At 40.1% G+C, this 26,811-nt stretch overlaps 1 protein-coding gene across 1 annotated transcript in view; it reads right to left on the reverse strand.

Moving 5' to 3' along the window:
* LOC118208018 (DLA class I histocompatibility antigen, A9/A9 alpha chain-like) overlaps positions 1–26,811 on the reverse strand; it is a 41,481-nt gene extending 14,670 nt beyond the window's left edge. Inside the window, exons 1-6 of the mRNA XM_035382280.1 lie at positions 26,688–26,811; positions 22,231–22,491; positions 21,415–21,681; positions 20,549–20,839; positions 448–564; positions 326–361 (exon numbers count right to left, since the gene is read on the reverse strand). Coding sequence (XP_035238171.1) covers positions 354–361; positions 448–564; positions 20,549–20,839; positions 21,415–21,681; positions 22,231–22,491; positions 26,688–26,748 — 1,005 coding nt within the window. The 5' untranslated portion in view covers positions 26,749–26,811 and the 3' untranslated portion in view covers positions 326–353. The remainder of the gene's footprint in view (positions 1–325; positions 362–447; positions 565–20,548; positions 20,840–21,414; positions 21,682–22,230; positions 22,492–26,687) is intronic.

The raw sequence follows: 26,811 nt of genomic DNA on the forward strand, positions 1-26,811 counted from the left end.
GATCTGGTCCATTTTTCAAATAAGGTAGGTGAAGGCTAAAGAACTGAAATTATTGAGTCAGTGTTCAACACACAATTCAAAAGTGTGTCTAAGCAGGTGTATCATTGGAGGAATATGCATCATGAGCAGAGTCTGCAATTCCATTGAATACTAAAAAGAAAATTACTCATCCTGACCAGGTACAATAAAGGATTTCTAAATGATAAGAGGAGTGTGAAGCTGGGTCTTCTGACTCTGAAACTGAGAGCACAAACCATCAGTGATACATCTTCAAAAGGGACAGAACAGTATACTCCTCAGTAAACATTAATATTTAGACACTTACCTTTAGCAAGCAAGTATCCAATGGAGGTCTAGATGCCTGTAAAAAGAGAAATTTATTAGGAAAACAATATTACACCCTTTCCCCATTCCACACATACCCATAAATACCGGTTATGCCCTCACCTCTGCGTCTCTTCTTATAGACGATAAACGCAGGGATGGCAAAGATCAGAACCAGAACCAGAACCAGCACTACAACCACAGAACTGATGACTGCAACATCAGCACCTTCCCCTGGTTCTGTAAAACAGTGTAATACATTGACAAAATCAGTAAGTAAATTGGTTAATGTTTATGGAAAGTAGCAGACTTTACAATATGCACTTGCACAAAACACAATGTTCTTCCACCCTGTCCCACTGACTCCACAATAATACAATAATGTGCTGCAGAACATGTACAGTATTTACGTGCATTACCCCAGTTGATGTCCAGCTTGTTGTCCAGAGCAAGGTGTGTGACAGAGCAGGTGTAATGGTGTTTCTCTCTCACTTTCTCCGAACTTATACTCAGGGTTCTCCTCGTCTGGTACGTCCCGTCTCCGTTGGGTAACACCTCCCCGAAAATGAGCTCCTCGTCTGGAATGGGACGGTCGTCTCTCAGCATGGTCAGGTTGATGTGCCGGGGGTAGAAGCCAGTGGCCAGACAGCTCACCTTCACCACTCCAGTCTCCCTGCATGTCTTCTGGATTAGTCTGACTCTGGGCCGCTCTGAGGGGGGAAACAACAGTGCATCAGCCAGAGAAGTAGCTGTTATACAGGGATTCAGGGAAGCTGAGATTCCTCACATGGGATGGAAATATACAAAAGTTAGTGAGAAAAATGACAGGTTATTGTGATGGGGGCTTGACCTTATATACCCGAATGCGGCGCTCTCGAGTAAATATACCTTTCCTCACATCCACAGCACTGCAACATACAAAGACACTGAAGTCCAGAAAAGGCAGTTGCAATTTAGCCAGAAAATCATTTACATATGAAACATAACAAAAAATAAGAGAAAACAGCCTGGTCATACAAATCATTAAAACTATAAAGGGCAGGTCTGGGCCCTCCAGCAATAGGTCAGACCAAAGATCCTCCCTACCAAACCAATCAGAACTGCAACATATACTAAGGTAACAAAATAAGGTAAAATATATAGTTAAATCCAAACCTATTGGGATACAATTTTTCTTGGCCACAGGAAATGTAACAGTACAGTAATTCCACACTGTACAGTATATCAGGGTGTAACGAACATGCATTTTAGTCAGGTGTATGTTGAAGGTTATAATCCTTACCTTTTCTAAACACAATGTTCTTTTCTTTCTCCAGACAGTACTTCAATGCTTGGATACATATAGGCTGATAAATATTTATTAAATCCATTTGAAAAATCTCTGCTGCCTGTGTGATCCACATAAGCTGTGGCCATAGAGGGTTGACTGTGCAAGTATGCATGTCAAAATATACCACTTCTGTTCCATCATAAGCATCCCACACCATGACCTGACTGGGCTTGTCATTGTCCAGCACACATCCAGCCAGCATCTGATGAACATGAACTCCTTCAAAACAAAGAAAAAACAAGAAGGCAAATAAGCCAGCAGTTTCAAGCATCAACCCACAGTATGTTCTCGACACACTTTGGTATAAAATAATAAGAATACATTTAGTCTAGTTTACTCACAAAACCAAAACTTTGACTACTGATTCACAGAAACAGTCTTAATGCCCTCTTACTGCTGGCTGTGTTAGTAATTGATTCTGTGAATGTACCGTTACCCTACATTTAGGATATTTTTTTACTGCAGATGATGTAACTGGCTCACTTTGCCAACTTGCATATGGGCTTCATCAACTATATTTGAGCTGTAGCTTTTGTCAAACAACCTTATCAAAGATTCTTATTTTCTCCGAAAATTCACTTAGATCATAGGGTCATCCCATCTCTGAACAATCCTCTGAGTCAGCAAACAGGAAACTTACCAGTATGGCAAGCTGGCACGCTACGGACAAACCATGGCCCTTTTGTATAATAGTGTAATGAAATTTAATGTAGTGTGCTCTTTTGAATGTGGACGGGGCCTGAACTGAACACCTGCCCGCACTCAGCTCACCTCCAGTCTGATTGCCGAAGAACCTTACATGATGTGATGGATGCATGTCACTGTAAATGCCTTCCATCACAATGTTTGCACCTAGATGCATAATATCTTCAACTCCCTTTGTGGAGCTTGGTTGGCTTCGAGAGATAATTTTCTTGATGTTGCTGTCATAGTACAGCACCTGAAGATCATCCACAAATACCAAAACACTGAATTCTGGGAATTGGGTCTGCCCGTAAATAAGTGTTGCAAACGCCCAGATTGAGTGTGAATCTGTGGGGAAACATACCGACATTCATTAGAAGAGTTGCTGAAATATATATTAACAGTAAAACTATATACAATAAATTCAAAAGACGAATTTGATGTAACTTCAACCTTCAGACGTCCCTAGCCAAACCTAGTTAGCGAAGAAAATGGCTAGCCTCCAGCAGACACCACTCAACATATGAGACCCACGTATCTTCATCTTCTGGATGTCAGGTGACCCGGCCCCATACTACTGGCTGCGGCGAGGGTATATTTATTTTTGTGCAAGGAGTGTGCGTACTCAAGTGCTAAATTGGTATTAGTAATTTGGTGACTCCTGCTATGTTGTTCTGTTTAGATTTGGGAATATCTATTAGCTCAGTGGTCCTCAAATTCAGCCCTGGGGAATCAATACGCATGCTGGCTTTTGTTCCAACCACAATTGCAATCCTAGAATTTTAATGAGTTGATAATGAATTTTACAAGTTTACAATTGAATTTCTGATATCAACAATTTGCATTCTAACTAGTTAAAATTTTAATTTGCGATATCCTATAGAAATGAATTACAGCTAAAACGGTTTGCCATACACCACCTACAACAGAGGAATTTATGATTACTCACCTAAAAATATCCCCGGACACAGTAAGCGACACTACATTCCACCGAGTACACCGCATAGGAGCAAAAAACCCCGCAAACAAACGCCCACGACCCATAGTAGCAAAATTCGAACATTTCAAACAAAAACAACTGGTACAACGTCACGGCAGACAACTGAAAGTCGACTATGGACTTATCGACCGATTCCCCCGAGAAATCATGGACAGACGCAAAATACTACTCCCAATCAGAAAACAGAATATGCAAGAAGGAAAAAAAGCAGCCATTTCACTCGACAAGTTGTACATTGATGGCAAACTATTCCATGACAAAAAAACAACCCCCTGGCTATTCTAATCTGCTACACCCAGCATAATCACTCTCTCTTCCCACCCCTTGACCCCTTAATTCCTCTCTGTTCACTCAACAACGCTGATCTGTATTTATAAAAACGCTCCTTGGTTTCACCAGGCACCTTTGTACTTAAACTGTTTTTTTCTTCCCTTTTTTTCATGTGTAATTTTTATAGTTTATGTCATTGTATTTTATGTTTCCATTTTTTGTTTGTTTTTTGTTTACTCTCTGTTTTCTTTGTCTCTCTTCTCTTCTCCATAAAATCATCCAAAACACACCCATGTACTATATCTCTGGGAGGGCCCATATCTACCCTCTCTCTCACGCGCATGTTCACGCACGCACGCACGCACACATTCCACTCATGCTCCACACTAATGGAAGAACACTTGCCCACCCATCCACCCACAAACATACCCAGACACACGTGCATATGCCCATACACACAAATAAACATGCACAAAACACAAAAACCATTCAAACAACAGATTCCCACATCCTGCCACCATGAGTTCACTTAAATTTGTAACTTGGAACATCCGTGGAATTAGTTCACAGGCAAAAAGACTTAAGGTACTCAACCACATAAACAAACTACAAGCAGATATATGCCTTTTACAAGAAACTCACACATCTGAATCTGACTGTCATAAATTAAGAACACCACAATTTAATCAAATCTTCTCTGCCTATTTCAACTCCAGGCAAAGAGGGGTAGCCATTTTAATACACAAAAACATTTCATTTATCCACCACAACACCATCACAGATCCTGAAGGACGATTTATCATAATAAATATCACAATACACAACAGCACTACTACTATTGCATGTAGCCTATCTACGGCCCAAATAAAGATAACTCATCCTTTTCTCATACTTTTTTTACATCTCTCTCCAATCATTCTGACTCCCCAATAATAATCGGAGGAGATTTCAACACAGTCTTGAACCCATCTTTAGAGAGATCTAACAATTCAAACAGTACACGTAACTGCCAATCCATAGAAACAATTAAACTGTTCATGAGTGATTTCGGTCTTGGCGATGGCTGGCGATTAAAACACTCGACTGATAGAGAATATTCATTCTTTTCACCGGTCCATCACTCCTACTCTCGCATTGACTTCTTTTTAACCAGTAACTCAATTATTTCCAAGATATCAGATATACTAATACACCCCATTGCCATTAGCGATCATGCACCCGTCTCACTCACCTGGAATATCAATCACTCGCAAACCAGCCAACAGATGGCGACTTAATACTTCCTTACTTGATGACCCCGACTTTGATAATTATATTAAAAGAGAGTGGGCTTTCTTCCTTGAAATAAATGATTCACCGAAAATAGCACAATCACTACTTTGGGAAACAGGGAAAGCGGTATTAAGAGGAAAAATCATATCATATTCCACTCACAAGAAGAAAAAAAAGACAACGAACAGGAAACGTACTTAGAACAAAAGATTAAAGAACTAGAGAACATCAACGCAAATAACCCCACAGCACAAACCCAGAATGACCTACGGAAATACAATTTACAGCTTAATGAACACACAAATAGAAGAACTCAATTCCTCCTACAAAGACTCAGAAACGAACATTTCGAATACAGTAATAAATCTGGAAAGTACCTGGCCAATCAAATCAAGTGAAACAAAGAAAAAAAACGATTGTGAATGAAGCAGGGAAGATCGTGCAGACACCTGAAGAAATAAATAAGACTTTTCAAGATTTTTACACCAACTTATACTCATCAACACATAAACCAACCCAAGAAGACACTGACACTTTCCTAACCAATATTGATTTACCACAACTTACTGAAGACCAAGCAAATACACTTGAGAAACAGTTTACAATAACAGAATTCCACAATGCACTCAAACTCATGCCTGACAATAGATCACCAGGACCTGACGGTTTCCCTGCTGAGTTCTATAAACACTTTCGGAACATTCTAGCTCCCATTTTCAACAGACTAACTACAGAAAGTAAACAAAAATCCAAAATGCCCATAGACATGAACACTGCTACAATTTCTCTTTTACTAAAACCCGATAAAGACCCCACCTCCCCATCAAGCTATTGCCCCCTTTCTCTCATTAACACAGACACAAAAATCATTAGCAAAGCTCTGGCATCACGAATCAACACAGTTACTTCATTTGTCATCCACTCAGACCAAACTGGCTTTATTAAAGGAAGACACTCATCTAACAACTTACGTAGACTATTTAACCTAATCCATTACACATCTCACACAAACTCAGCAACAGCCATAGTCTCACTGGACGCAGAAAAAGCATTTGATGAAGTAAATTGGGACTTTTTATTTTCTACACTAAAAAATCGGTTTTGGTGAATCATTTATCCACTGGGTGAGGATTTTGTACACATCACCAATGGCCTCGATCACCACCAATGGACTAATATCACAACGCTTTACTTTGCACAGGGGCACTAGGCAAGGACAACTTGCAGCAGCTATCCGTCAAAAAGTAAACAAAAGTAGCTCGTTTCCAACCTTAAAAATAAACACTTTCACTTTCGTTTTCATGGGAAAAAATCACCATGTTGTAGTATGGAAATGGAAGTAGCTGAATAACTCAAACATTTTAAATGCCCTAAATATAGCTATATATATATTTTTTTTTAATTCTGTTTATTTTCATGATAACATATTTATCACGTTTATTTTTTACTTGTCCGATCAGACAACTGCATGAAGCATTCCACTTGCCCGAACAGAGTTAGGATCCGCCACGCCCCGGCAAAACCTTACCAGTGGAAACGTTGTGTTGTAGGCTATGGTTAAAATGAGATGAAATTCAGTATATTTCTCAGTAAACGGGAGCCGCTATGATTTCGCTGACGTAGGCCTATAGGCTACATCAGAAGTTTGCCGAAGTAGGCCTAGCCTATAAATAGCCTTAACACGCATTTTATAGCCTATGTTACGAATCTTAAATTCACGAATCGATTTGATTTGACAGTAGAAAAAACTACGTTGCTAAGTATAAAGATTTTTATACATAAGACATTCACATGAAAACAAGTAACGTAGGCTAATTACAAATTCGCTAAACCAATCCGTTTCTACCAACTGGAATGTTTTTTTACCCGCACAACCATCCACATCTGTCAAGTGGGTGGTTTGCTTTCAACCAAGCTGGTGATTTATTCAAACGATCATAAATCAATAGGCTAAGTTGAAATTAACATCACGTAGGCTACATGAATACATAAATATTTTACCTGTGTTGACAACAGTTACTGTCGCCTGTAAAAGAAAAAGAAAAGAAGTTATTCGTTCCATAACGTTTTCCGACGTTTCCCTTGCTTCACGTGTGAACTCTAGTGTTGTGTCGTTCGCGAACGATTCGTTCAAAAGAATGAATCTTTTGGGTGAACGAAGTGTACTGAATCACTTCGTGAAACGATTCGTTCGCGAACGTGAACTGGTAGTTCACTGACTGACTATCGTTCGCAGTTCAGTTCAGCTAGCCCCCCGCCCCCGCCATTTAGAGGTTATTTGGCGAACTAACTTTTTTATTTTAGTTTATTTTCGTGTGGCCACAGAAGAAGCCGATTGTGCTCGGGTTCACCGACCGCTGTGTGGCATGTGTGTTGCATCGACGGGCTCAGTGATTAAAATCCTCCCTGAAAGCGAAAGAAAAAGAGAAATGGAAATGAAACGAGGAGAAAAAGAAATTCAATTGGAGAAATTGAGGCTTGAAGTCGGCATACAATATAATCCGACTTTAGAGCGTGACCGATTACAAGATCAAAGCTTTCGGAGACATTCTTTGAATTCGTTCCATAACTACTGCTTCCGACGTTTCCCTTGCTTCACGTGTGAACTCCCAAAAAGCCTGCAGAGCATGCCTTAAGAGCATGGGGGGGCTGGACGTTGGTGACCGGGGGGGGGCGGGGCATGGGGGGCATTTATAGAATTTCCCTACAGAATATGTAATAGCCAAAGAACCAAACACTTTCTTTCCCTATTTTTCATAAAATGTTTGTTTCGATTTTATTCCACACAATTTAGTTTGAAAGAATGTGTTTCATGTGGCCATTTCATTTCAGTACATTTCCCAAAGTGGGTTGTTTTAGCCCTAGATGCGGATTTCTTGTAACGGCTGCATGAAATACAAAGTGCTGATATACGTTGGCTAAGTAGGTCACGTTTTCTCAAAATGTCGTCTATAAAATAGTAGCCTACTTTGAGACATGTTTAAAAAAGTCTTGTTATTTCATTAAAAATAAACAGCACACTTGACAGTGATGTTAGATTATCTGTTTATTATCCATTATTCCATACCGTACACACTCCCCTCCCCAGAGACTCCTCGCTCTACAAAGGAGTATAAAATATTCCAAAATGACAATTAAGATAAATGCACGCCGTTCTTAAAAATGACATAAAATAATCCAATGAAATAGTTGAACTCAACTAGATATTTAAAGTCCGGCTTCCCAGGTATTCATGAAAATGTGTTTTCACAGTAGGAATCTGGATTCATGGGATGGTAAAATCCTCCAAAATGTTCATTCAATTTTATACATACCACTTTTTAAAATTCAATAAAATTATGAAATCAAACCATTTTCTGCAAAGTCCAAAATATTCTTGAAGACCTTCCCAGGTATTCATGTACTGGATTTTGTGCATTTTCACTGTAGCAATTTGGAATTATGGGATGGCACAATATCACCAGATAAATAAGGCCTCCGTAAATTAAAAATTTAGAGAAAGGTGGTGGCGCAGTGTGGAAGGGAAGAAAAGAGAAAAAAGTGCGTGAAGAGGCAGCAGCAGTGTTCTGGTATTCTTGTTGAATGGAAGAAGCTATAGCTAAGCGGTGCTGTGTAAATTGGAGTAATAGCCTATCCGTACCTTTCCCAGGGAATAAACCAGTCAGAGGACAAATCCTTGTGTCAGCTGGTTGTTTCGAGATACCTGCTCACTCTACAGAAACACTGCAAAGACAAAGCGCTTACACAACAATTCCACTGAATGATAGGAGTGTAATATTTTCCACGTGTGAGAATTAAAATATTGCTCTGTACTCGTAATATTTATGTTGTAGGATTCCAGAGTGGGGGGAACTTAGCACCACATCACACACTGAACAAATTCTGAAGTGACATTCTCTTTTGATAGTTTATCACTTACCACAGAACAAAGCCACAACCTACACAGGAATTCAGCAGACTGAAGATCCGACTCTCTTACATAACTCTCAGTGCACCCTCATGCCACACCAGAATAAACAGCCCCAAGCACAGGAAACGACTGGTAGGAACTCACCAAGCATGAGGCATAAAGTTTCAGATAGCAATATAGTTCCCTTTACACTCCAAAATAACCCTCCAAGATACACACTCAAGTGTTTCTATATTACACATCACAGATTCATAATTAACACAAATAAAAATAGAAAATGAATTGGAACTGACATCCTATTAAAGTTGTTTCACGCAAATAAATCAAGCAAAAAAAAAACTTTGGTAGCCATTTTTATCATTTATTAGTTGTACAATTATGAAAAATAATAATTAAAAAAGACTGGAAGCCCAAGATTATTTACAGTCTGTTTCTGTGTGCCTGTGTTGAGGTCTGTCTGAGTTAGATCTCTCAGTCCGATCCCGTTCACCTTTCACCCCCAAGACAGGTCAGGGATGGGTACCATTGATATGTGAAGCTTTTCAAGCACTGTCGGCTCTCTTGTTCCGACAAACGTGGCCGAAGAAAAAAAAATGAAACATTACTTACATACATCCATATACATATATATATTTATAAAAGCAGAATCATTCAAGTATCAAAATACAGATCGCTAGGGATTACTTTACAATCCAATACCATTTATCTCATTATAGTCATTATCAATATTACAGATTAGTCCCAATGTACTACCCATCACAATTAGCAAATGTGCAAACGCCAGAACTGAGCCAGGCCAACGAACCTCCAGGTGACTGCTGTCTATACGCTCAACCCACAGCACCATGAAGTACATCTGAATAACACACAGAATTTCCAAAAGACATGGCAGAAACCCGGCATAGTTCTGAGGATCTGACCCTGTTTTTTTTTTGTTGTTGTTTGTTTTATGGTTCAAATTGCGAGCGTAAAAAAGACAAACTCGTCATCTGAATATGCGTTTTGAATATCATTCGCTAACTTTATCGATAGATGGCTGGGGTTATTCTGATCAGCAAACCTCGCGTCAGCCTGAAACAGTTCCAGCATCAGTACAGTTAAAACATAAAATGAAAGAAAACAGCTATTTTAAATTAAATAAAAGCTACACTTCTCTTTCTTTTCTTTTTTTTAAAGAAATGAAACCAAATCCCTGTTCTTTGTAGTGTCAAACAAGCTCCAGTCCACAGCAGTAAGGAAGCCCACGAGACAAGCGTGTAGTCAGACTTAATAGCACAATCAATGCTATAAACAATCAGGTTACAGTGTTAAAGGGGATTCCTTAAGCTCACAGGCTCAAAAATCTTAAAGGACTGGTGGTTGAGCCTGGTAGTACCTTACTTTCTGTTCGTGACTTAACCTCAGGGCTGTGTACCTGCTAACAGTACCTTTCGTCTTGGACACAATTGTACCGTCACAGATCTGCCCATAGATGCAGCTTCAGCTGAACCTGGATTTTAAATTCATTGCTACGTTTAAATGTCGTTCTCTTCCCCCCTTTTCTTTGTTGATTAGGTCAGCTACGCATGGAAAAAAGCACATTTCCACACTGGACAAATTATTAGTTGTATGTTTTGCATATGGTGCATGCTGATTTTGCACAAATAACTAAAGAATTAACAAAAGAAAAGAAAAATAATATGCAAAACTTGATCACTTTGACAAAATCGCCCCAGGCACAATCACTGTCACGAGTGACATCACATGACCCTTGACCCCACCTGAACTCTTAATTAAGAACCTGAGCGAATCATTAATCTAAGCCATGGCTCCAATTATCCAGTGTATGTCATGTGAGGCTGTGAAGATGCCCATTAAAGTGAACGGAATGCAGCTCCATAGGGCCAGGATGGGGCTTTATGAGCAGACAGGGCAGATTTATCCCCAATATAACAGCAGTACCATATTTAAGAGGTCCGCAAAAGATTCCAGTCTTCCTGTGAACATGCTCTGATATCCCACAGGTGTGTGTGCTTGTGCGTGTGAGAGTGCATGTGTGTGTGTGTGAGAGAGAGAGACAGTGTGTATGTGTGTGTATGTGCGTGTGCGTGTGTGTGTGTGTGTGAGAGAGAGACAGTGTGTATGTGTGTGTGTGTGAGAGTGTGTATATGTGTGTGTGTGTGGGGGGGCAGAGAGTAGAAGGGATGGTTGAGGCACACCCTTGCATATAGATGGGTAGGAAGGCTGTGTTTTGGGGTAACAGGGGAGAAGGGGGGGTACAGTTCAGATCATCCCAGGATGTTTCCTCCACAGTGTGAGTGAGGGCGGGGAGAGTGGGGAGCGGGCGGTCAATGTGTTGGGATCTGTGTGTGTGTGTGTGTGTGTGTGGGGAAATGACAGTGCTTATCCCCACGAGCATCAAACGGGCACCACCACCCCAACACTCCCCGCCCCCCACAAAAAACCTGACAGGAACAAATAACCCTTCTGCTCCCCCAAGACAGCGCATCACCCCTCCCTCCCTGACTCACAGCCTGGTGTCCGGACACGTGCACACAGGAGTTCAGCTATATGGAGGAAAACACACACAAAACCAAAGAACACTGGGGTTAAAAGAAGAGAAAACATGCCATGGCAAATCAACAAAAAAACAACGCAGAAAAACTTCAAGGGCACCCAAGATATTCTCATTAAAAATGGAAGTGCACCATTACAGCTTAGTCCCGCTGTTCGATACGTCAAGCACCAGGGTGACTGATAAGTGCTTGGGTCGGCCAATTTAAAAAAAAAATTAATTTCCAAACCAAATGTGTGCCAGGAATTACCACAGGTGCCCTTAAATGATTAGCTCATGTTTGGCCAGACTACCTTTCACAATCATTTCACTGAGCATTGCTTTATTTGAAGGAGTCATGCAGATATAATCAGTCACACAAAGAATGAAAAAAACAAATGAACTAAATAGAAACAAAGGAGGCAAGGAGGGACATTGACATGTTGCAGAAAACAGAAAAGAAAGGCACAGGCCAATGGAAAAAAGTGTCATACATCTATCATGTATATTATTTGCTGTGCAGAAATGTAGATGATAGAGGGTATCACTCAATCTTTAGCACTAGTGTTCCTCAGGGCTTCCCTTTTTTAAATACACAAAAAGTCTCTGTGGCAGTTTAACAGTCGCTCCCAAGGTAGACCAAGTGAAATTAGAGGAATCCATTCACAGACATGGGATCATCCATCTGACACACATTTGAAATGAACTGGAGTTTCTCTTCACTTCACATGAAGGGAGATGGACCTGCACCTGAACGCTCACAGACACAAGCTCAGTTATTAGCCTCTGCTGAACAATCCCTGTGCTAAGTAGTCGATCCACTGATCTCACTGATGTTTTGGAGGAGGCAGAGAGGCCGCGCTGGTAACTAACCTGCGGTACAATCTCTCGCTGCAGTGGGGTATCTTACTGATCTCTCTCATCGTGGTTTCTGGTCTGAGTCAGAGGTTATCGGTTATTTACTGAGCAAAGTGAGCTCCTCTGATGCGATGCTGGAGCAGACTGCACACCTCACCAGTTAAAGGAGTTTTACAACCTGCTGTTTTTGTGCACTTGTGTACATCCAACTGCAGACTCAATTCTCGTATGTTAATTACTGTTGCACATTACTGATTCAATGTGGCCGTGCAGCTGGTGCTTCAGGATGCCACCGCAGATCGAGCCCTCCCCACACACCAAAAAATAAAGACTCAAAATGAAGGTGGCTGTGATTCTGTTAGATCCTCTACGTGGTGTGTGTTGAAAAGTCACAGATAAATGAATACAGAATGTGCACTCTTTGCTGCAGATACACCCCTCCTGCCAGACCCACTTTCCGTCACAGAGACGGACTGAATGACTGGCATCATTAATCCACAGGGCGGGATATCCTCTACCTTAATATCACCTCCCTTTATTTCAGAGTTACTAACCGCTATAGTACTAAATTAACTACAAACGCAACTCACATCACAGTGTGACTTCCTCTGATGGCTAGGTTACAAAAGAGTACTGAAACAAGTCAAGTAGAAAAAGGCAGCTTGGGTTCTCCCCTATTTGCAGAGAGACACACTGCTGATGTTACTGGTGGTGGTTATACAAAGTATAATCTCACACAGTGCAGCGTAATCCTGTACAGTACAGTACAGTGGAACTGTGCTGACATCGGACTCCTCTTTCCAGCTGAGTGGGGTCCGGTCTCCAAACTCTAACAAGCGCATGTGTTTAGACCAATGGGTGTCATCACCACATGGAAAAGAGTAAGCAATGGGGCAGGGCAGGGCAGAGCAAGGGCAGGGAGGAATATTCTAGAATCTTATTCTAGTGAAATCTGATCCAAAAAATAAGTTTAGCAAAAATAGTTTTCTGATGACCAACTGTGTCAAATTTGCAACGCTAGATCGCAAAGATTTTTTAATTAGTTTTATTTGTTAAACTTCCAGGCAGGTGACTAATGGAGAACAGAAGGGAGAAAGCAGTCCTTCACAGCTCCTCACAGTGGTCTAAACCTGGCAAGACAGGACGAGTGCCAGAAGGGAAAGATTGCATCGCTGAAGAGGAACGAGAGAGGAAGGTCCCCAAAGTGAAAGACCTTGGATGAGAGGGTGGTTGGTGGCATGGGGTCTGGTCTGGTCTGGTCTGGTTGAGCCAACCCAAAAAAAAATAAAAAATACAGTGTGTCCATCGCGCAAAGCCTGCCCTAAGATGACTGCCACTTTGGTATAAGAAAAAACAACTCAACAAACGATAATTAAAATGTGTGCTCCAGGGCCTACTGCCAAAATCTCATTGAAATTTTCTAATTGGAAAAAACAAAAAGCTATCTGGTTAACAAAAGAAATGAAAAGCAAAGAACAAGTAGAGCTTGTTGATAACTTGGACATCAAGTCCCCGGGCTGAAATATGATTATAGATCAAATTATAAAAGTTGGAAAACAACCAATAGCATGGAGGATACAGATGAAAGCAGAAAAAGCAATCAGAGAAATCAAAAGGTCAGGGGAGGGGCAGACGTGGAGGCAGCTGGGTTTGAGGGGAGGTGGGTGGGATCAGCAGGTGAGTGAAGTCCGGTTAGTCGGTTGAGACAGGAGTTGTAGAAGTAGCTGTAGTCGCAGCAGCAGCTGGAGAAGGGCACAAGGTGGGCCGGATGAAGGAGGGCGGCAGGGGGGAGGGGCATTCTGCGGGGTGGGCCAGAGCCGGTAGTGCGGGGCCGTGGCAGGAAGTGGGAGGAGCAAAGAGAGAGGAGACGGGGAGGGGCCAGCCCAGTGGGAGGCGGAGTCACAGTGAGAAGGCACGGAGCAGAAGGGGTGGGGGAAAGGCAGGAAGGGGCGGAGCGGTGGGCCGGCTCAGAATATGGTTGTCTCATACTTGGTGCTTATGGTGCGCTTGGAGTCCTTGGGGTCCACCAGCCACGTGGCGCTGCCCTGGGACTGTGCGTCCGTCTCCAGCTCCATGGGGTCCATCTGCAGGGAGAGAGCAGGGCGAGACGCTAAGTCATCCAGCAACACAAAGCTACACACGTGCATGTACACACACACACACAAAGATCAGTAGTGTGTGCATGGTACCAAACCTGCAACTGAACTACCTTAGAGCTTTAGACAACCCACTGAGTAAACTTCCCTCAGATTACTGACAATTTGTATGTTACCCCTATGTAAACGGTAAAAACGGTAAAATATTACATTATGTATTTGACCCATGTCGGGTTGGACTAAAGGTAAATTAATCGTACGTATGTGTGATTCTGGGGACAGTTTTCATTGGAAATGCGACGTGGCTATCAAACGAGCGAGCTGCATGGAGGGAACCACAAACTCTGTCCCCTGTTCCACTGGGCAGCCCAGCTGAGGATGAGGAGCAGAGGGTACACACATCCCCGCTCCTGTTAGAACACCCTCTCACCCTACAGGGCTACACTGACACTGGTATGGGGCAGCTCCGAAAGTGCTTATGGTCACTTTACAGTCTCATGGACACCGCTGGATCCATTTGCAGATGGATCCACTGTCCCAATAATCTCTTATTACAGTAATAAGGGAATATTAAACATTTCAAAAGAAATGTCTTGCTTAGCCAGGATGAGAGAGAAGCAAAGTGCTTTTCTTTTCATTGAACATTTAGGAATACTTTGCCAACCAAGCAGTGATGAATTATTATGAATTATGAATATTAAGAGATGAATGTAGTGGCCATTTGGTAAGCCCTATGAATGGGATCTACACCTGGCAAGTGAGAACAGGCCTCCCTAAAAGAGTGGCTTATTATGGATATACAGCCACCAGTTTCAGCCCAGCTCCAGCTCTTACCAAATCCCAGCTCATTTATCCTTTAATAATTTTATAACATTCTATGACCTCTACCATTCTCTCCTGAAGTAGGGTCTTTTTTTCATTTCATAGCATTCAAAGCCAAATGTTACGAACTCTTAGAGCATTTTCTTATTAAGATATTGCTGTTAAAACAGTTGATTTTTTGTATCTGTTCGGTTCGTTTGTGTTGTATTATTGTCTGTTGCTTACTTTTAGAACAATTATTTTATATTCCAATTAACTAACTTATCAAAGCGAAAAAATATAGGATTGTTTTTTTTTTGTTTGTTTTATTTTCGAACATAAAATGAGAAAATCTTTGGGAAAAGAAAACAGAGCTGTATGTGTGGGAGCAGTGCTGTCATAGCACTCCACACTGTGAAAGAGAGGCCGAGAGACGTCTTTGCTGCTCGCTCCGAAAGGTCACTTTAAAACTTCGATCTCGTCTTTTGACCTTGCGTTTTAGCCTCCTTCCCTCAGGAGGACCCCCCCCCCTCCTGTTTCTTCACGAGGGAAAAAGCATCGTTGTTATGAAAGGTTGCATTTAAAGTGGCGATTAAAGGATAGACCGGATTCTGGCACGCGTACGCAGGTCAGTTACCGAGGACGGTCAAGCTACGATCCCAGGACCGTGCTAACGAGTTTATTTTGCGTGCTGAGAAAGGAAACTCTTTCTATGGTAAACCGGTTTCGTTGTTTTCAGTGAATGTTGTAATTGACGAACGGACTTAGACGAGGGTTGTGCCCGAGGGTTGACTTCCCCGGAGCACGACCCTAAACTACGTACTGCCCTCCTTGCCCCCCTCACTCCCTAATTCCAAAGACATAACATCTCCCCTTCCCTATATCTCAAAAATAGTCTGTCCCGTTAAAGCCAGCTCTTCCAAAGACTGCCCCCCATGGCAGGACAAATGATTATCTTGTGCACTAGATCAAGACTTGTCACCCTACCTTTGTTGTATGTGCAATGAATTTAGTCTCCATATGTCCTTTTCTGTGCATAAAAAAACCAAGAACAATATTTAAAACTGCCAAAACTGTATAATGGAATGTCTTAATTTTATGTTTTGAAAGAATTTATTCTTAGGAGTAATTATAAGATATAGTGACTAGTTTTTGATTTTGCCTTTTAAAAAAGAAAAGAAATCTTGCATCCCTTACACTGAAATTCACAAAAAAGATTGAATAATCAGCAATGTAATGTACATAAATGTATTTCTGAATCGACACCAGTTATATTTTGAGAACGACTCCCTCTGTAATTGTTTTTGAGATGCCCTTTGAACAGAACATTGATTTCTGTACTTGTTCAGTATTTGCTTTCTCACTTTCAGGAGTCAGTTAGTACTTTACACCAGATCGTTGTTTTCATTGTGAATACAGAAGATGTAACTCTGGGTGGTGCACAAGTACAACTACATCACCAGCCAGTGACCCGTGTAAATGATTGGTGGTTCAAAGACAAAAAGAGGCAAGGATGTTGGACTCCTGGACAGACATTTCAGTAGAGGCACAGATGGTTGTCCTTGTCATGCTCACCCATTAGCAGAGAAGCTATAGTAGGAATGCCATTGATGTATTCTTTTGAATGTTCAAAAGGCCAACCTTCAAGTTTTCTTGTTGCTTCCAGTATTTATATCTGCTTTGTTTTTGGTTATTTCTTCCTACATATCACCATTTTGTCTTTTTTTAAATGAATGGAATTGGTGTTCTTAACCTCGTGGAAGCTTTCATGTTTTCATTCAATACCCTTTGCATATCAAAACATAATTTCATCAACAGAAATCTGCACAAATCTGCAAATGACTGTTACACATTTAAAGCGTATTTAAATGTACAATCATTTTAATGTAAAATGTTCATGACACATAGGAACCAGGAGTAGGTCTTTGCCACTTGGGAGTTGACGCATGAATTTTAATATTGTGCTGTCATTTTGACCGAAAAGGACACGTGTCATCGGTACATTCATTTAACATTGGAAAAAAATAAAACGATTCACAAAATGGACAAATTAGAAGTGAACCTATGGTGGAAAGTAAGCTAACTTGTGGAAGATGGATCTGTGTCTAATTTAAGGCCCAGCAGCTCTGTAATTTAAGAACTGCCCTTGTGTACAAAGCAGAAATCATTTCCACGCCTGTTTAACAAAAGATTTTTATTTGTATCTGAACATTTGCAGAATGTTTTGCCGGGTGAAAACATCTGTATTCCACTTTATCTTCAAATGCAACATAATTATGATCACTAAACACTACTACACACTGCCAGCCAACCTGCAAACATTTTCTTTATTTTTAGGATTTTGGATATTTTTTCAGGATTAAAATAACATTGTGTAAATTTCAGGATTTACACAAAGCTATTTGAAGCTCTAATTCCATGCAAGGATATAAATACTGCTATAGGCTATGTATATCTTTTTGTGTGTGTGTGTGTGTGTGTGTGTGTTTGCCTTTGACACAAACACTCTGTTAGGTTTATTTGTGCCACAACCACCTCTGGCCAACGCAATTCAGTTATCTTTTCATTTTTTTGGAACGCTTTGAGGCCACAATAACACCCTTTGTCAAGTCATGATGACCCTGTAAACGCTACCTCTCTTTCCTGGGCTCTTAAACAGTCTTCCCTTCACAGGAAGCAAATGCAGAGATGCCTAAGATCAGACCCAGAACTAACACTACAAACATAGAATGGCACCGGTGTTGCTGGGTCTGTAAAACAGTGTAATGAGTAGTGCATCAAAATTTCATTGTGATTATTACATAAAATAATAAATTTTAAAAAATGTAAGCTATGAAAACAGATGATTTATGCTTTGTAAATGTTAGTCATTTCATTTTTCAAACCCTCAGACTCGCTGTTTTCCTAATTTTCCTAACCCTAATTTGAGCCCTAAAACTTAATTGAAACCATAGGTACTTTTGAAAACATCTAATTACTCATTTAGAATTGATGAAAAACAAAGCTAAAATCATGAATTAAATAATACAAATGCAAAATAATATGGTTGAGGTTATTTACAAAATAATAATTTCCCTGAAAAAAATATGAATATATTCTAAATCTATTTATGGTCATAGGTACTGGCCATAGGCCATGCTACTAGAGAAAATTTTTGTCTCATCCAAAATCAAAAACAAACCCATGTCCTAACCTTTCTTTAAGCTGCTGAACACAACTGTGAATTGCCTCAACCCTCAGACTCAACTTTCATTACCCTAACCTTAATTGAATTAGTTAAATATCTGATTTTTCAATTAAAAATGATGGAAACTGCAATTAAAAAAATAAAAAACGTATTTGAAGTGATCTATTTAAATCTGCAAATATACAAAGCTATATAGTCAAAATAATTGGATAATCCAAACAAAACAAAATCCAAACAAAACAAAAGTGCTGATCCGTCTTCTCCTCTGTAGCACTAGTTCACTGTTCATGGGTGGTGAATCGTCCACTGGCTCGGCCAAAGATCTAACAAAACAACACAAAAAGGAATCCGCAGCATGCAAAAGCAGATGATTAACCAATGATAAACTTAGTTGTGTTCTTGTAAATCTTTTAACAGAACTGAAAGTTAATAGTTTAAACTAGTTCTCTCCGTGTAGCTAGTGCTGTGTCTCTTGAGCCGCTTTTCCACCGCATGGTACCGGCTCAACTCGACTCTACTCAACAGTTTTGGTTTGCCATCGGGTAAAAGTTGTGGATAGTACCTGGCACCTGGTACTTTTTTTGGTATCACCTCCATCAAGGTTCCAAGCGAGCTGAGGCGATACCAAAAGATGACGTGAAAACTCTGCAGACCAGTAGAGTCAAGTCGAGTTGAGCTGGTACCATGCGGTGGAAAAGCTGCTATGCAGTGACTTTTGTTGTTCTGTTCAAGTAAGACTGACCCCAATACTTTTCCATAATGCGCCACTAGTGCCCTCTGCTGGGGGAAACACAGCTACTACGAAACAGATAATTACCCTTTATTGGCAATGTTCATATTGAGTGGGTTGCAGTAGCAGCAAGTGTCTTGAATAATACAAGTTATGTGTTGAAAGCAACACATAAAGACTTGATGGCAAATGCATTTCATTTAACTTGCAATGCTTCCATCATGACACTTGAGTGACCAGATAATCACAAATGCAAAATAGCTTAATTTCATTGCACTTAATTTTCTCAGTAACTGCATTCACAATAGATCTGGTCCATTTTTCAAGTAAGGTAGGTAAAGGCTAAAGAACATGCTGCCCAGATCAGTGAAACTGTGAAGTTGGTGTTGTACACAAAATTCAAAAATACGTCTAAGCAGATATACCATTGGAGGAAGACGCATGGCACAGCTGAAAGTGAGAGCGAATGACCAACCAGCAGGGGTTGCTGGTGCACAATGAGGCATTGTCATCCTGGATGATGCTAGCATGGCCCAGACAATACCAGACAATGGGGCCTATCCATGCATTGGAGCAGTACTTTAATATGACGAGCTGCCAGCAGCCCAAGGGCCTTTACTAAGTGATCTACAGATGTGCAAAGTTCAGTGGGTTTTGCTATGCATGAAGTTAAGTTGCATTGGCAGGAAAAGTTAACAAATAAAACTAAAACTAAAACAAGAGTGGCTTCAGCACCTGCGGTGCTTGCCCCCCTAATAACGAAAACAATATATTAATAAGATAATACACATATGGGATGTTGACAGTGTCGTGGCAATTGCAGATAGCGGTCTGCATGTCCATTGAAGTGCACTTCAATATACCACTTTACAGCAAACACACGCACCAATAAATGTAAGGCACTTGACTATTTTATAGCAAGAGAACCATAATTACCAGAGTCTGCAATTCCATTGAATACTAAAAAGAAAATTACTCATCCTGACCAGGTACAATAAAGGATTTCTAAATGATAGAGGAATGTGAAGCTGGGTCTTCAGACTCTAAAACTGAGAGCACAAACCATCAGTGATACATCTTCAGAAGGGACAGAACAGTATACTCCTCTGTAAACATTAATATTTAGACACTTACCTTTAGCAAGCAAGTATCCAAAGGAGGTCTAGATGCCTGTAAAAAGAGAAATTTATCAGGAAAACAATATTACACCCTTTCCCCATTCCACACATCCCCATAAATACCGGTTATGCCCTCACCTCTGCGTCTCTTCTTATAGACGATAAACGCACGGATGGCAAATATCAGAACCAGAACCAGAACCAGCACTACAACCACAGAACTGATGACTGCAACATCAGCACCTTCCCCTGATTCTGTAAAACAGTGTAATACATTGACAAAATCAGTAAGTAAATTGGTTAATGTTTATGGAAAGTAGCAGACTTTACAAATATGCACTTGCACAAAACGCAATGTTCTTCCACCCTGTCCCACTGACTCCACAATAATACAATAATGTGCTGCAGAATATGTACAGTATTTACGTGCATTACCCCAGTTGATGTCCAGCTTGTTGTCCAGAGCAAGGTGTGTGACAGAGCAGGTGTAACGGTGTTTCTCTCTCGCTATCTCCGAACTGATACTAAGGGTTCTGCTCGTCTGGTACGTCCCGTCTCCGTTGGGTAACACCGCCCCAAAAGTGAGCTCCTCGTCTGGAATGGGACGGTCGTCTCTCAGCATGGTCAGGTTGATGTGCCGGGGGTAGAAGCCAGTGGCCAGACAGCTCACCTTCACCACTCCAGTCTCCCTGCATGTCTTCTGGATTAGTCTGACTCTGGGCCGCTCTGAGGGGGGAAACAACAGTGCATCAGCCAGAGAAGCAGCTGTTATACAGGGACGCAGGGAAGCTGAGATTCCTCACATGGGATGGAAATATACAAAAGTTAGTGAGAAAAATGACAGGTTATTGCTGTGATGGGGGCTGGACCTTATATAGCCGAATGCGGCGCTATCGAGTAAATATACCTTTCCTCACATCCACAGCACTGCAACATACAAAGACACTGAAGCCCAGAAAAGGTAGTTGCAATTTAGCCAGAAAATCATTTACATATGAAACATAACAAAAAATAAGAGAAAACAGCCTGGTCATGCAAATCATTAAAACTATAAAGGGCAGGTCTGGGCCCTCCAGCAATAGGTCAGACCAAAGATCCTCCATACCAAACCAATCAGAACTGCAACATATACTAAGGTAACAAAATAAGGTAAAATATATAGTTAAATGCAAACCTATTGGGACACAATTTTTCTTGGCCACTGGAAATGTAACAGTACAGTAATTCCACACTGTACAGTATATCAGGGTGTAATGAACATGCATTTTAGTCAGGTGTATGTTATAGGTTATAATCCTCACCTTTTCTAAGCACAATGTTCTTTTCTTTCTCCAGATAGTACTTCAGTATGTGGATACAAATAGGCTGATAAATATTTCTTAAATCCATTTGAAAAATCTCTGCTGCCTGTGTGATCCATATAAGCTGTGGCCATAGAGGGTTGATTGTGCAATTATGCATGCCATAATGTGCCGCTTCTGTTCCATCATAAGCATCCCACACCATGACCTGACTGGACTTGTCATTGTCCAGCACACATCCAGCCAGCATCTGATGAACACGAACTCCTTCAAAACAAAGAAAAAATAAAAAGGCAAATAAGCCAGCAGTTTCAAGCATCAACCCACAGTATGTTCTAGACACACTTTGGTATAAAATAATAAGAATACATTTAGTCTAGTTTACTCACAAAACCAAAACATTGACTACTGATTCACAGAAAGAGTCTTAATGCCCTCTTACTGCTGGCTGTGTTAGTAATTGATTCTGTGAGTGTACCGTTACCCTACATTTAGGATATTTTTTTTACTATAGATGATGTAACTGGCTCACTTTGCCAACTTGCATATGGGCTTCAACAACTATATTTGAGTTGTTTTGTCAAACAACCTTATCACAGATTCTTATTTTCTCCAAAAATTCACTTAGATCATAGGGTCATCCCATCTCTGAACAATCCTCTGAGTCAGCAAACAGGAAACTTACCAGTATGGCAAGCTGGCACGCTACGGACAAACCATGGCCCTTTTGTATAATAGTGTAATGAAATTTAATGTAGTGTGGTCTTTTGAATGTGGACGGGGCCTGAACTGAACACCTGCCCGCACTCAGCTCACCTCCAGTGTGATTGGCGAAGAACCTTTCATGTGTGGGATGTTTCATGTTACTGTAAATGCCTTCTACCACAATGTTTGCACCTAGATGCATAATATCTTCAACTCCCTTTGTGGAGCTTGGTCCGCTTCGAGAGATGAGTTTCTTGATGTTGCGGTCATAGTACAGCACCTGAAGATCATCCAGAAATACCGAAATACTGAATTCTGGGAATTGGGTCTGCCCGTAAATAAATGTTGAAAATGCCCACATTGAGTGTGAACCTGTGGGGAAACATACCAACATTCATTAGAAGAGTTGCTGAATTATATTTTAACAGTTAAACTATATATAAATTCAAAAGACAAATTTGATTTAACTTCAACCTTCAGACATGCCTAGCCAAACCGAGTTAGCGAAGAAAATGTCTAGCCGCTAGCAGACACCAATCGACATATGAGACCCATGTCTCTTCATCTTCTGGATGTCAGGTGATCCTGCTCCATACTACTGGCTGCAGCGAGGGGAAGTTGGGGGAGGGAAGCAATGGCCCGGGGAAAGTGAGACGGGAATAAAGCCTATTTGAGGGTGCTTTCACACCAGGATCGTTTGGTCCAGACTTATTTGATGCCAGGGAAATTACGATTCCCCCATGCTGAAGCTATCTTTTCTGTAACGTGTAATAGCTTATTAGACAATGCAAATGCAAATTTATAGTCTCTGAAGTAAAGTAGATTCCATTTGAGGTGAAATTTGACTTGTTAACTTGCATTTTAACTTTCAGTAATATTCCATGCAAAATGTCCTCTAACAGCAATTGATGTCATTCAACTATACTACACACACACAGCATTACAATAATCATTTTTATGACTTCTTATTCCTTGCTTGTATTGTAGGCGAATTTTAAGGCAGGTAACAAAAAACATGGCATCAACTGGCTGACTGGGGCAAAAGTACCAAGGTAAGTACAGAGTTTGTGAGTAGATTTAATGGTATATTTATTTTTGTGCAAGGAGTGTGTGTACTCAAGTGCTAAATTGGTATTAATAATTTGGTGACTGCATGTTGTTCTGTTTAGATTTGGGAATATCTATTAGTTCAGTGGTCCTCAAATTCAGCCCTGGGGGACCAATGCGCATGCTGGCTTTTGTTCAAACCACAATTGCAATCCTAGAATTTTAATGAGTTGATCATTTTTTTTAAATTACAGTATTCATATTTAGAGGGATATTTACCCTTTTAAGCCACAGTATTTCAGAAATAGCTATGCATGGCATGAAGAACTAGAAATACTGCCTCGCGCTTGTATGCCTCGGCCAAACAGTAGCCAGTTTGGATATAAAATGTCATCACTTCATCAAGGCTTCATGCATGTGATAATTCACTCCTTCCCTGGTTCCTTTTCCTGGCGTGGCGCCACGGCAAAATCCTTGCCGCCACAACATAATAATAAAAAAAAGATTAAAAAATAAATAAAGAAAAGAAAAGAAAAGAAAAGAAAAGAAAAGAAAAGAAAAGAAATATATATATATATATATATATATATATATACATATATATATATATATATATATATATATATATATATATATATAAACTGAATATAGCCTATATATTAAATTAATTAATTAAATTAAATTAAATTAAAAACGTTAAGCTTTCTAAATATTTCTGCCTAAATGCGCTTTCAAATCCATACTGCCGCGGCCACATATTTATTTTCAAAAAGAGCCTAGGCCGCGCGCGCTCCGTGCTTGCTCCTTTCTGAGGTGGTCGGAAGACTTGTAGCGCGCGAATGTCGCACGGTCGGTCAAAGCGTCACTTTTTTTTCTTCAGCCACCGAAAGACAAGGAAAAGGTAGGTAGGGCGCTTCAAATATTAGCCTACAAAATACAATAGTGTTAACCAGTGTTTTAATTGGACCAAAATAAGTGCCGGTACCTACTCCTCAAAATACATACTGTTTAAAATAAATTAATGTTGGTAATCAAAAGAAGAGTCGGTACTCATATACAAGTCCCGACGGCTCCTGCCCATCTGAAGCACTGGCGTTAACCATCATTCGGTGATGACAACTGGCGGATCCTAACTCTGTTCGGGCAAGTGGAATGCCTCATGCAGTTGTCTGATCGGACAAGTAAAAAATAAATGTGATAAATATGTAACGTTATCTGAAAATAAACAGTGTTTGTTTGAGCCGAAGCGGAACCTGTTCCAGCTGAGCTACGTAGGCAACGGACCTACCATTTTTTTAAAATCTAGAGCTAGCCTACTGTTATAATGGTAGGCTACAATACATCTGATTAAAATGGTGACCTGGAGAAGCCCGTCGGATGTCGCGGCCGCAAATTGTTGGCAAATCGCCAAAACAGCGCGAAAAATAATAATAATAATGTATGGCATTTCAAATGTTTGAGTGATTCAACTAGCCTACTTCAATTTCCATACTACAACATGGTGATTTTTTCCCATGAAAACGGAAGGGAAAGTGTTTATTTTTAAGGTTTTGTGAATGTATAGAGCTAGCAAAACTGAGAGTTAGGCTAAAAGGGCTGCATTCTAGTGACGATTATGATTGTAACGAGAGGAGCAGTCTCACAAGCTGCTGCAGTGTCCAGAAATTAATACAGATAAAACTAGCTAATAAAAAATACATTAATCAAGCATCTAAGTTAGTTAGGAAATTTTTGTATCATGCTTCTCAGTAGAATTAGAATGTAACAGAACAGAATCTTTAAAGCCATTTTTCTCACTTTTTACTTTTTTTGCATGGACAATGCATATAAACTCTGTCATTGAGTGTGAGAGAGACACACAGAGAGAGGGCTTTGAATGTGGACCCAGCTCAAACTATATTGTTAAATAAAAAGATAAAACATTCTAACTAAGTACTATTTTGTCATGGTAACAGTTAATTTAGCAGAAGAGTGTCCCTTTTAAAGTGCAATATGTAACTTTTCTTGAGTATCAATTTTGGTTATATAGTCCTATATTCTTGAAGAGTAGAACTTCTAGATGGACAGTGTGCTCTTTTAATTGTTCTCACCCCACCATAACTCAAAATACAGGCCTATCTTGCTTCAATATTTACAAACAATACAAGGGTTAACAAACCTTTTATGGTTTTAAAGTACATCTAAAACTACTTTTTAGCTCTTGCAAACTGCTATTCCTTGTATCAAGAGCTCGTCAGAGCTATAAGATAGATTTAGATATTAAAAAATAAACCTTTAAGAAGTCTCAAGAGGTTATGTTTTCATAGTCTTAAACTTTTTTGCCTTTGCTACACCTCAATATCAAGAATTGTATTTTAACTAGTTAAAACCGAATTTCTGATATCAGAAATACACATAACTAGCTACAATTGAATTTCTGATATCAACAATTTGCATTCTATCTAGTTAGAATTTGAATTTGCGATATCCTCTAGAAATGAATTAAAGCTAAAACGGCTTGCCATACAACCCCTACAACAGAGGCTAGTAGCCTACTGGCTACGAGCCGATACTTATTCACAGAAGCTGTATTTAAAATGCAGTTATTTTAACACCCATTTCTCGCCTCATTTTCGTTTGTGGAAGATTTTAGTCACATTTATTCGTGAAATAAAAACTAAAAAAGTTTAATTCGGCTCGGCTAACACGTAATAGGCTACTATCCTCTGGCTATGAGTTGGTCTCAGTCTAAGGTAACAGATTAAACGGAATTTGAGCCAAATGAAATGTTTTTAGTTGTTGCAGTGTTTCCTGTGGAATTGATCTCTTGGTGTGGTGGTGGGTGTCCGAAAGGGGGGCGGGCGGGGGGGTGTAGCAAAGGCAAAAAAGACTATGAAAACATAACCTCTTGAGGCTTCTTAAAGGTTTTTTTTTAAATATCTAAATCTATCTTTTAGCTCTGACGAATTCTTGATACAAGGAATAACAGTTTGCAAGGGCTAAAAAGTAGTTTTAGATGTAGCCTACAAAACCTTAAAAATAAACACTTTCCCTTTCGTTTTTATGGGAAAAAAACACCATGTTGTAGTATGGAAATGGAAGTAGCTGAATCACTCAAACATTTTAAATGCCCTAAATATTTATATATATTTTTAAATTCTGTTTATTTTCATGATAACGTTACATATTTATCACATTTATTTTTTACTTGTCCGATCAGACAACTGCATGAGGTATTCCACTTGCCCGAACAGTTAGGATCCGCCAGGCCCTATAGGCTACATCAGAAGTTTGCCGAAATTTTTTTTTATACATAAGACATTCACATGAAAACAAGTAACGTAGGCTAATTACAAATTCGCTGAACCAATCCGTTTCTACCAACTGGAGGGCTTTTTTACCCGCACAAACATCCACCGCTGTCAAGTGGGTGGTTTGCTTTCAACCAAGCTGGTGATTTATTCAAACGATCATAAATCAATAGCTATAGGCTAAGTTAAAATTAACATCACGTAGGCTACATGAATACATAAATATTTTACCTGTGTTGACAACAGTTACTGTCGCCTGTAAAAGAAAAAGAAGCGCAGTTATTCGTTCCATAATGTCTTCCGACGTATCCCTTGCTTCACGTGTGAACTCTAGTGTTGTGTTGTTCGCGAACGA

The sequence above is a fragment of the Anguilla anguilla genome, chromosome 11 (genome assembly GCF_013347855.1).
Source record: "Anguilla anguilla isolate fAngAng1 chromosome 11, fAngAng1.pri, whole genome shotgun sequence".
Taxonomy (NCBI): domain Eukaryota; kingdom Metazoa; phylum Chordata; class Actinopteri; order Anguilliformes; family Anguillidae; genus Anguilla; species Anguilla anguilla.